Source organism: Carcharodon carcharias, chromosome 8, assembly GCF_017639515.1.
Source record: "Carcharodon carcharias isolate sCarCar2 chromosome 8, sCarCar2.pri, whole genome shotgun sequence".
NCBI lineage: Eukaryota > Metazoa > Chordata > Chondrichthyes > Lamniformes > Lamnidae > Carcharodon > Carcharodon carcharias.
The window spans coordinates 16,736,620-16,748,921 of record NC_054474.1 but is presented as its reverse complement, the minus strand read 5'-3'; the positions used below and the strand labels follow the sequence as shown (position 1 = coordinate 16,748,921).

General features: G+C 44.2%; 1 protein-coding gene across 1 annotated transcript in view; it reads right to left on the bottom strand.

The window, feature by feature from the left end:
• LOC121281047 (tyrosine-protein kinase ITK/TSK-like) overlaps positions 1-12,302 on the bottom strand; it is a 73,493-nt gene that overhangs the window by 52,263 nt on the left and 8,928 nt on the right. Inside the window, exons 2-6 of the mRNA XM_041193646.1 lie at positions 8,754-8,858; positions 2,528-2,609; positions 1,642-1,770; positions 460-497; positions 191-375 (exon numbers count right to left, since the gene is read on the bottom strand). Of these exons, the coding sequence (XP_041049580.1) occupies positions 191-375; positions 460-497; positions 1,642-1,770; positions 2,528-2,609; positions 8,754-8,858 (539 nt within the window). The remainder of the gene's footprint in view (positions 1-190; positions 376-459; positions 498-1,641; positions 1,771-2,527; positions 2,610-8,753; positions 8,859-12,302) is intronic.

Here is a 12,302-nt window from a genome sequence, read left to right as displayed (position 1 = left end):
GGGTGAACAGAGCAGATACATTTATGGGGAAGATAAACACATGAGGGAGAAAGAAATAGTAGGGTATGTTATATGGTGAAATGCAGTAAGGCAGGAGAAGACTTGGCATAAACCCAGCATCGACCCATGGGAGTGAATGGCCCATTTCTGTGCTGGAAATTCTATGTTGTTCCAATGAGATTGACCGTACCCATTTTTATCACGTGCATGCCACCAGTTTGTGTCAATCTTCTCGATGATTACATACTCCTCGCTCTTCACCAGCGACAGGTCCTGTGCACTTTGGCCATGGAAGTCATACAGAGCTACTGCCACCATAGGCTCCAATTCCAGTTCGGTCTCCAGGTCCACTGGCTCTGGTGGTAAAGGTTTCCACTAGGTCGCAAAGCGAAAGTAACACAATAAATTGGGAGGGACCTGAGAAAAACTTGTAAGAGGCTGAATGTGTAACAGACTCACCTTGTTAAGTTCTGGAGTGGGGGGAAGAGGTTTCTTGGCTGAAAAGGCAAGAAAATGAAATTTTAGACAATTGCAATATTTGGGACATCATCTGCACTCTCCCGACACCACTTAGTGAAAGAAAAACATTGGTCTTCATGTGCCTAACGATTATTGAGTTGGGGTTCTCTTTGCTGCAAATGACAAATCATTGATGAGCAGGACTTCTGACCAGCCCCTGCCACCATAGAATGCAATTGCTTTGCCCACTGAAGAATAATATTAATCTTGATCTTTGGGTCTTAGGACTTCAGCTTTTCCCACTGAAATCAATGACTCTGAACTCAATAAAGTCCATGTACACACTATCCTATTGTGCATTCTGCCCACCCATTTAATTTCCTTTTGAACCCTTACCACTCAGAAGTCAGCAGATACTTGGGAACACCACCACCTGCAAGTTTCCCTCCAAGTCACTTGCCCTCCTGACTTGGAAATATATCTTCATTCCTTCGCTGTCGCTGGATCAATATCCTGGAGCTCCCACTCTAACAGCACTGTGGGTGTTCCTACACCAGATGGATCCCAGCTGCTCAAGGAGCAGCTTCTCAATGGCAATTAGGGATGGGTAATAAATACTGGTCACATCCATGATGCCCACATCCCATGAATGGAGAAATAAAAAGGTTCTTTGAATTTTAGCCCTCCCTGATCCACCTGGGCAGGATGTTATGTAAGTAACAGGAAACATGCTGCATGGGTTTTGTGCCTATCCCATCCATTTAATCTCCTTCCATAGCCCATGTACAGTCTACCCTATCATAGACTCTACTCGCCCATTTAATCTCCTACCATAACCCATGTACAGTCTGTCCTATAATAGACTCTACTCACCCATTTAATCTCCTACCATAAACCATGTATATTCTACACTACAATTTCCTCACTTGGTCCCTATTTTAACAGTTAGAAACTGGGGACCAGCTGAGCTCCTTAGCTGAGGCTTATTGTCGCACCCCATACAATAGCTGGGTCTGTGATTGGATGAATCCACACCGAGCAAGGGTTAAGCCTAGGGCTGTACTCATTGGGATATCGAGGGGGGATGGGAGGAAGGTAAACCTGTTTTGAATGAAGGAAATGCTTTTTTTTTAAATGAAACATTGTCATGTGGTGTACACCAGAAGTAAGAGTACAACGTACAGTCCCTGTTAGGATCATATAACAGGCACCCCATAGCCAACTTATCCAGCTGGGCACAACATCTCCAGTGGCCCTCAGTCCAGAAGTTCGGGTGGTATTTGGGGATCAGAATATTGTTGTTCTTAGTTTCTGGAAGACAAAATAAGAGGAGAGAAATTGTAAATTACAGCTGAGTCTGTGTGCTGAATTCAATGTGTATCTCCATTGGATAAGATAGAGGAGGAGGCCATTCAGTCCCTTGAGCCTGTTCGACCATTCAGTCAGATCATGGCTGATCGCTACCTCAGCTCTAGTTACCTGCCTTGGTTCCACATCCCTCAATTCTCTGATCAGACAAAGATCTATCAATCTCAGTCTTCAAAATTTACTTTGACACCCTCCCCAGCAGCCACAGTGCTTTGCGATTCCACTAACTTTTATGTGAAAAAGTGCGTCCTGCTTCCACATCTAACAACCTAATCCTAATTTTAAAATTGTGTCCTCTTGTTCTGTATTCTTCTAATTATTAATTAGAATAAATATAAGAAAGTAATTTCATCCTTAGTTTTAATATCAGAAAAGGACCATTAGATGTAACAGACCTGCCCCATTTTCAAGGCTAACCTCAACATTTCACTCCATATCTCTCAATCCCACTTACCCGCCTTCTCCCTATATCTCTCAATCCAACCTGCTCGACTTCTCCCCTTTTCCCACCACACCACCTATCCACCAAGTGGTGAGACTAGTTGTTCAGCTCTTTCAAAGAGTCAGCACAGAGAAGATGGACCAAATGGTCTTTTTCTCAGATGTATTATTCTATGATCAGCTCAGTTCATTTCTAGGGTCACAAATCCCACGTGCCTTTTGCTGCTCAATATTTGCACTGATCTCCTTTTCTCCTCACCTTCTTTGAGGGCGCTCACCCATTTTTGTCGACTCTCTTTACTTGGTGCGAACACGTACAGAAAATAATTCTCGTGAACAACCTGGGAAAAAAGGGAAGTAAAAAAGTGTTTGTATCAACAACAGAGCCAAGATATATTGTCAAGAATCGGTATATATGCACTCTTTCTGCTGTCACCATTTTTGTTCACACTTTTAACATTGGAACTTCCTATGTAAACAGTTGCCTGTAATGATGGAGTTGCATGCTTTGGCCAGTAGGTGGCACCATGGAGTGAATCTCTGATATCTCGCTTCCAACTCCACCTCCATCATTCATGTAAAAAGCTTATAATCATTAACTGAATGTGGGCCCTTCCATGCCAGAGGAGGTTCACTCAAGGCAAGTCAGAAGCTACACAATGAATAGGACGGAATATGTAAAAAGCAGAACAATGGCAGATGGAATTTAAAGCAGCTGATTAAGGAGTACACATATTTTCGTAATGATGAGAGATAAGGAACGTGGAGGATGGAAGGGATTCGTGTCTATGTACATAAATCACTAAAAGCCAGTGCACAGGTACAAAAAGTAATCAAAAAGCTGAATGGAATGTTGGCCTTTAACATAAGGGGGCTGGAATACAAAAAATGGGAAAGTGATGCTTCAGTTATACAGATCTCTGGTCAGACCCCATCTGGAATAATGCATTCAATTCTGGGCACTGCACCTTGGCCTTGGAGGTGGTGCTGCGTAGATTCACCAAATTGATACCAGAAACTAACAGGTTAAATTATGAGGACAGGTTGCACAGACTAGGCTTATATTCCATTGAAGGTGGAAGAGTGATCTAATTGATATATTTTAGATGATCAAAGGATTCAATAGGGTGGATGGAGGGAAACCATTTCCTCTGGAGGGCGAGTCCACAACGTGGGAGCATGGCACAAGAACACAGGCCTCTCAAGCCTGCCCCACCATTCATAGCTGATCTTTTTGTATCCTCAACTCTACTTTCCTGTCAGCCCCATTGACTCCCTCGTTGATCAAAAATCCATCTAACTCAACCTTGAATATATTCAATGATCCAGCCTCCACTGGTCTCCAGGGAAAAGAATTCCACAGCCAAACAGCTCTAAGAGAAAAAAATTTTCCTTATCCCAGTATTACTTAAACTGTGGCCTCTGGTTCTAGTTTCCTCCACAAGGGAAAACACCCTCTCACCATCCATCCTGTCAAGTCCCCTCAGAATCTAATATATTTCAATAAGATCACCTCTCATTCTTCTGAACTCCAATGGGTATAGGCCAAACCTGCTCAACCTTTCGTTATAACCCTTTCATACCGGGAGTCAATCGAGTGAACCTTCTCTGAACTGCTTCTGATACAATTATGTCCTTTCTTAAGTAAGGAGACCAAAACTGTACACAGTGTTCAAGATGTTGAACAAAGGCCCTGTACAATGGTAAACATAACTTCCCTACTTTTATATTCTATTCCTTTTGTAATAAACAGCAACATTCCATTTGCCTTCCAGTCACTTGCTGCACCTGCATACCAATATTTTGTGATTCAAGTGCCAGAACTCCCAGATCCCTCTGTACTGAAGAGTTTGCAGTCTCTCTACATTCAAATAATATACTAGTTTTCTATTCTCCCCGCCAAAGTGGACAAGTTTGCATTTTCCCACATTGTGTTTTTAATTGTGCTCAAAGAGTTGAGGGCGAATATTGAAAGGAATCCAAGATTCTAAGTCGATTCAACATTCAACACATCTGACCAACAGAGAGCAGCAAGTAACAAAGGCAGCAGAATGTTGAATGACATAGCCAAGGAGCATGATGACAAAATTTCACACTGCTTGAGTCAGGCCACACATTGAATATGTGTCAATCTTTGTCACCAGGAGAAACATTGAAGATGCAGAGCAGAGACAAGCCAGAGCGAGGTGTGTTCAGGCCAGAGTTCCAAGTCATCGGGGAGATATTTGAGCTTTCCAGCCCAGGGAAGAGGCATCTGAGAAGTTATCTTATGAAGGGATATAAGATTATTCAGGATATAGAGAAATGTACCTGGGAATATTTATTTAAATTAAACTGCAGGACAATAACTCTGTTTGGTAAGTGCAGCTACTGATCGAAAGAGTAGCAGGCAACTTTAGGACTGATATCAAGAACTTATTCACACAGAGTGAACAATGTGTGGGACAAACTTCCACACAAAGAATTGGAAGAGAAACCTCTAGACTTCTTCAGGAAATGAATGATTGTCTCAATGGGACAGTGTTAGAATCTATAGATGGATGAGTGAAGATGGTTAACTGGCCTCTCTTTATCCGTAATTATTTCGTGAGCGTACAAACTTCTACGGCTCTAGATCAGATCAAGGTAGGAACTAGAACAATAAAACCATCTGTTGGACCTGATGCAGTTCTTAAATATAAATATCAGCCTCCTTTCTGGTTTCCTTGGTGGAGATTTTTGTGGCCACTTTGCAAAATAAATCAGCAGTTAGAAAATTTTAGCTTTTATGCAGCACCTTTCACAACCTCAGGAAGTCTCAAAGTGCTGCACATGCAATGCATTACTTCCAAAGTATTGCAAAGTACTTACTGCATAAGAACAGGCCATTCAGCCTAGCTGGTCTGTGCTAGTATTTATGTTCAACATAAGCCTGCTATTTCTCTCCGTCTAACGCCATCAGAATGGCATTTTATTCCTTTCTCCCTCATATGTTTACCTAGTGTCCCCTCAGAAGCCTCAACCACTCCCTGTGGTAGCAAGTTGCACATTCTCACCACTCACTAGGGTAAAAGCATTTCTCCTGATTGCCCTTCGAACAGATGCAAGCATACTACTGACTGAGTCAGGATAATTGAGTAATTTTTAGGTTGGCAAATAGTCGAGTGCCACAGGAATCAGTGCTGGAGCCTCAGCTATTTACAATCTACGTTAATGACTTGGATGAAGGGAATGGGTACATTGTAGTCAAATTTGTTAATAATACAAAGATAGGTAAGAAAGCAAGTTGTGAGGATGGTACAAAGAGTATGCAAAGTGATATAGATAGTTAAAGTGAGTGGGCAAAAAATTGGGAAATGGAGAATAACATGGGCAAATATGAGGTTGTCCACTTTGGCAGGAAGAATAGAAAAGCAGAATATTATTTAAATGGAAAGAGACTACAGAATTAAAAACAAAAAACTGCAGATGCTGGAAATCCAAAACAAAAACAGAACTACCTGGAAAAACTCAGCAGGTCTGGCAGCATCAGCGGAGAAGAAAAGAGTTGACGTTTCAAGTCCTCATGACCTTCAACAGAACTGAGTAATATTAGGAGAGGGGTGAAATATAAGCGGGTTTAAGGTGGGGGCGGGGGTGGAGGGAGAGAAGTGGGGGAAGTGGGGGGGTGGTGTGGTTGTAGGGACAAGCAAGCAGTGATAGAAGCAGATAATCAAAAGATGTCACAGACAAAAGAACAAAGAGGTGTTGAAGGCGGTGATATTATCTAAATGAATGTGCTAATTAAGAATGGATGGCAGGACACACAAGGTACAGCTCTAGGGGGGTGGGATGGAAAGACTAACAGGGTATAAAAGGTATAGATTTAAAAATAATGAAAATAGGTGGGAAAAGAAAATCTATATAAATTATTGGAAAAAACAAAAGGAAAGGGGAAGAAATGGAAAGGGGGTGGGGATGGAGGAGGGAGTTCAAGATCTAAAGTTGTTGAATTCAAAGAACTGTAAAGTGCCTAGTCAGAAGATGAGGTGCTGTTCCTCCAGTTTGCGTTGGGCTTCATTGGAAGAATGCAGCAAGCCAAGGACAGACATGTGGGCAAGAGAGCAGGGTGGAGTGTTAAAATGGCAAGCGACAGGGAGGTTTGGGTCTTTCTTGCGGACAGACTGCAGGTGTTCTGCAAAGCGGTCGCCCAGTTTACGTTTGGTCTCTCCAATGTAGAGGAGGCCGCATGCTGCGGTACAGAGGGACCTGGGTGTACTTGTACATGAATCACAACAAGTCAGCATGCAGGTACAAGTAATGAGGAAGGCAAATGGAATGTTGGCATTTATTGCAAGGTGGATGGAATATAAAAGTAGGCAAGTCTTGCTACAACTGTAGAGGATTTTGGTGAGACACACCTGGATTACTGCATACAGGATGGAATCTTGTGCCCTGCTCCGTGGTGAGTTTGGTAGCAGGGCCATTTAATTGGGTGGGACAGTGGCTGGTGGGAAATCGACTAGCTTCCTGTCTCCACCCGATCAGGTCCGTGGTGGGAAGGCCTGTGGATGGCCTTCCTACCTCACTGCCAGTTGGGGCCATTAAGTGAGTAAGTAATGCCCATTTAAGAGCCTCAGCTCATTGCCCCTGGTTTTAACCTAGCAGCAGATGGAGTGCTCACTATGCAGGATCACGACAAACAAACTTGTTCTGAGTCGCTTGCTGCCTCCCGGTGGGGTGGGGGTGGGGAGGAGGTGGTAGGATGGTCCCTTGTTCAAAGGCATTCAGTGCCTGAGCAAGGGACCTGGCATTGGGAAGGGGGTGTTCACTGAGAACCATCCATTGCCCTTGCTGCCTCCCGCTGACCCCCCTTCCCGCCATCACTCACATGAGCCTGGGCCCCTCCTCGATGCAAGGCCTCAGTTGGGTCTTGTGCTGGCAGCAAGCACTGCCTCCCCATTCACGCTGCTGAGTACGAAAGAGCTGCTGGCTTAGTACTGGCTGGCAGCCCTTGACAGGCAAGACTTCTGCCCCGGGGTCCTTGATCCAGAGGAGAGGTCCACCATTGGCCTGTCAAGAGCCTGAGTGGGGCAAGATGGAGTCGAAAAGAGGCAATGCGGGGCTCTCGCCAGCTCTCCACCCAATAGCCCTGATCCCGGTCGTCTCCACATGATTCCGCTCATAGTTTATTTAAGGATGGATACACATGCTTCGGAGGCATTTCAGAGGAGGTGCACTAGATTGATTTCTGGGATTAAGGAATGGTCTTAACAGGAAAGGATGAGCATGTTGGGCCTATACTCATTGGAGTTTGGAAGAATGAGAGGTGATCTTATTGAAACATAAAAGATTGAGAGGAGGTTCAACAGGGTAAATGATGAGGGAATCGAGCACTAAGGGACACAGTTTAAAAATAAGGAGTCTCCCATTTAAGAAGGAATTTTTTCTCCCAGAGAGTCAGTAAACCTGGGAATTCCACACTCCAGAGAGCAGTGGAGGGTGGGTCATTGAAATTATTCAACACCGAACTAGACAGATTACTGATCTGCTATTAAGAGAGTCAAGGGTAATGGAAGACAGGCACGAAAGTCGAGTTAAGGCTACATTCAGATCAGCTATGATCTTATGGAATGGCAGAGCAGGCTGGATGGGCTGAATGGCCCACTCCTGCTCCTATTTCTTGTGTTCTTGTGCAGAGGTACAAGAAGGCAGCCCACCACCACCCTCCCAAGGGCAATTAGGGATGGACAATAGAGGTTGGCCTTGCCAGTCATGCTTATGTACAGGAATGAATAAAGAAATGGGAGTAAGAACAGATAGGATTCACTTTCAATTGTGGGTTCTAGACTGAGTGGGCCCTGGTTGGGCCAGCAGTTAAAATTATGTCACTGGGATGTGATTTGCTACTTAAATTAGGACTCCATCCCTCTCTGATGGACAGCTTTCCCACACCTGAATTCAAACAAATAAAAATGGTGTGTAGCCAACTCAGTCTCCTGATCTCAATCCCCTTCCCATCTCCCTTGCCATCTTTAACACTTCCCCCTCCTTTACAACATTAATTATATTCTCTCCCCTTCCCTCTCGCATGGCTATCTTACCCACCCAGCTATTCCTGCAATGGTGGTGGTGGTTGGGGAGGTCATAGAGTTATACAACACAGAAACAGACCCTTCAGCCCATCGTGTCCATGCCGGCCATCAAGCACCTATCTATTCTAATCCCATTTTCCAGCCCTGTATGCTATGGTGTTTCAAGTGCTCATCTAAATACTTCTTAAATGTTGTGAGGGTTCCTGCCTCTACCACCCCCTCAGGCAGTGTGTTCCGAATTCCAACCACCTTAGAGGTGGGGAGGTGGGTGGGGGCGGGTGTTAAAATCAGCCCCTTGGTTACTGAAGAGCCGCTTGTAGCAAAAACCTTCTTGGAGGGTAAGTAGGAACCAAAGTGTGCAGCTGAATTGTGAAGCGGCCCAGTTAAACCTATCCAAAGTGCCTTAAGAAAGGGCGATTGGCTGCACCTTACCTGGAATGGGTACTTGTAGCTGCAGGAGAAGCTGATGTCACTCAACACAATCTCCACACATTTGATTTTGGAGATGTCGATTGATCCTTTCATGATGAGCTTTTTCTGCAAGACACAAAGTTCATCATTTAATTCTGTGCACAAGGGAAAGTTCTGAGGTTGGGGTGTCACTCATCGGAAGGTTGTGTGTTCCAGCCCCACTCAGAGACCTGAGCACAAAGTCAAGGCTGATGCTTCCATGCAATACTGAGGGAATGCTGCATCGTCAGAGATTTAACCAAGTAGGTGCTTGCTGGAGTATTCTGATTAATTCTGGGCCTGGAGAAGGTACGGAAAAACCAGTAAAATTTGGAAATGAAGGGGATCAGTAAAACTTCTCCGAACTGCTCTTGTATACCTGAAAATGGAACTCCAGTATCACTGGTGCCAGTATTACTGAGTTTTACAGGGATTTAAACAGTTTGAACTGGTTTTTCCTTCTGGCTAGAAAGGATTTACTAGAGGAATATGGAAACAGGAGGATATTCAGCCCTCAAACCTGTTCTGCCATTCAGTGGAGACCTTTGCTGAATTGTACCTTAACAGGTAAGGTAGTAAAGTGATTATGTTAGTAGGCTAGCAATGCAGAGATCTCAACTAATGCTCTAAGTTCAAACCCCATCATGGGGAATTTGAGTTCAGTTAATTAAATGAACCTGGAATGTAAGAAGTTAGCCTCAGTAACGGTGACCATGAAATTACCGGTATTGTTAAAAACTCATCTGATTCACTGATGTTGTTTAGGAAGCAAAATTTTCCATCCTTACCTGGTCTGGCCTATACGTGACTCCACACCCACAGCAATGTGGTTGACTCTTAACAACCCTACGAAATGGCCTTGCAAGCCACTCAGTTGTACCAAACCACTATACCTGTAGCAGTTCAAGAAGGCAACTCACCAGTACCTTCTCAGGTACAATGAGTGTTGGACAAAAAATGTGGACCTTACTAGGGATACCTACATCCTGATTTTTTTTTTAAATCCACCTACTTTGTACCTTTTATACCCTTGTCTGGTAAATATCTAATGAATGCAGATTTAAAATCATCAATTGACTGAAAGCATGCACTGCTTTTTGTGGGTAAGAGTTCCACATTCTACCACCCTTCATGCGAAGATGTATTTCTTAATTTCCCTCCTGACTGACCTGGCTGTGATATTAAGGGTATGTCCCATTTTCCTAGACTCCCCCAGGTTTCTCTATAAATTCCTTTCAAAATCCTAAAAGCCTTATTTAAAGAACCCCCTGTATTCCAGGGAATACAAGCCTAGCTTATCAAATCGCTCCTCAGAATCTACCATTTGGAACCTTGGTGAATCTATGCCGCACCCACTCCAAAGCCAGTATATCCTTTCTAAGGTGCCGTCTACAGAACAGTACACAGATGTGGTCTGTATAGCTGCAGCAAAACTTCCTTTCCTTTATGAAGGCCGACACCCCATTAGCCTTTTCTAGTATTTTCCTCTACCAGACTATTGCGTTTTCATGCTTTAGGGCTCTTCAATCGCTTTGAACCTCCATTTGTTCCTAGCTTTTCACTATTTTAAATCGTAGGGTCTTAAAAGAAATGGCTGCAGAGAGAGTGGATGCATTGGTTGCAATCTTCCAAAACTCCCTAGATCCTGGAAAGGTCCCAGCAGATTGGAAAACCGCAAATGGAACACCTCTGTTCAAGGAAGGAGGCAGTCAGAAAGCAGGAGGCCAGTTAGGTTAATGTCTGTCATTGAGAAAAGGCTGGAATCCATTATTAAGGAAACAGTGACAGGACATTTAGAAAATTATAATACAAAGCAACAAGCCAAGCATGGCTGTTTTATTTAGTAAGTAGACGTCTTTCCCCTTAGAGGCGTATACTGATCTTATATTGAGAGACTGAAAGGTGTTGTTGGGGAAAATGCTTTTTTTCCACCAGCAGGAAGTAAGATCTCCTCCCTAGTGTGAAACAGCCAGGTGGAAGCACTTGCAGTGACAAGTCCCTAAGCATTTGTGGGATTCCTTTACAAACCACTGCTGCTGGGCTTGATACCATCTGGTGTCTTGTCCAGCCACTTTAGAGGGCAGTTAAGCATCAACCACATTGGTGTGGGTCTGCAGTCACATATAGGGCCAGGCAGGTTAAGGATGACAGGTTCCTTCCCTAAAGGGCATGAGTGAACGAGTTGGATTTTACGACAATCTGACAGCTTCACAGTCACTTTTATCGAGATCAATGTCATATTTCCAGATTTTTTAAAGATTGAATTCCAGTTCACAAACTGCCTGTTATAATTTTCTGCTCCTGTTGTCTGGATTATTAGCCCCAGTAACACAACCGCTGCACTACACAGCATTTTCACTGCCTAAGTTTCCTATTTTAGTTGATTCCGTTTAGCTGAGGCTGCACAGCAAGTGGACAAAATTATTGCAAGATGATTTACAGCAGTAATTATAAACAGCCTCCGTTGACCTGTCAGTAATGTGTCATTCTTCGTTTCCAAGGAAAGAACATGTAACCATGAGCAACATCTCATCACATACACAGGATGTCCTAAAACACTTTGCATTAATTTTGAATTGCTGTGACTGTGATGTGGGAAGATGCAGCAGCCAATTAACACTCAGCGAGGAGCCACAAACAGTAGATTAGATGACAATCAGTTAATTTAATTTTTTTAATGGCGTTGGTTGAACGAAAATGCTAACAGGACACCAGGAGGAAGTCTCTCTGCTCTCCTTCAAATAGCAGATTTTTCGCATGAGCAGATAAGACAATGGCCTCAGTTTAATTCAAAAGGATGACACCTCCGACCGCAGCACTCCCTCGGTACTGCTCCTCTCAAAGTGTAGCATTCCCTCAGGACAACCTGTTGACAGTGCAGCACTCCCTCAGGACTCCACCTCTGACAGTGCAGCACTCTTCCAATGCTACCCCTCTGACAGTGTAGCACGCCATCAGTACTGACCCTACAACAGTGTAGCACCCCCTCGGCCCTGACCAACAGACAGTGCAGCGCCCCCTCAGTACCGACCCTCCAAAAGTATAGTACTTCTTCCATACTGCCCATCCAGCAGTACAGCCCTCCCTCAGTACTGACACTCCAAAAGTATAGTACTCCCTCCATAATGTCATCTGGCAATACAGCACTCCCTCAGTCCTGCCCCTCCAACCATGCAGCACTCCTCAGTACTGATCCTCCAACAGTATTGCACTCCCTCAGTGCTGACCTACAGGCAGTGTGGTGCTTCCTCAGTACTGACCCTTGGCAGTGCAATACTCCCTCGGTACTGACCCCCCAAAATTATAGTACTCCTTCCGGCAGTGCAGCACTCTCTCAGTACTAATCTTCTGACAGGGCAGCACTCTCTCAGTACTAACCTTCTGACAGTACAGCGCTCTCTCAGTACTGAACCTTGGACATGCCTTTTGCATGTCACTATCCCTCCAGACTCTAATCCCCACCCTGCCCCATGTTTTTCACTCCTCTGTCACTTGCTGTAACTGGCAGATGTCCTTCAAGTCTTAAGCGTA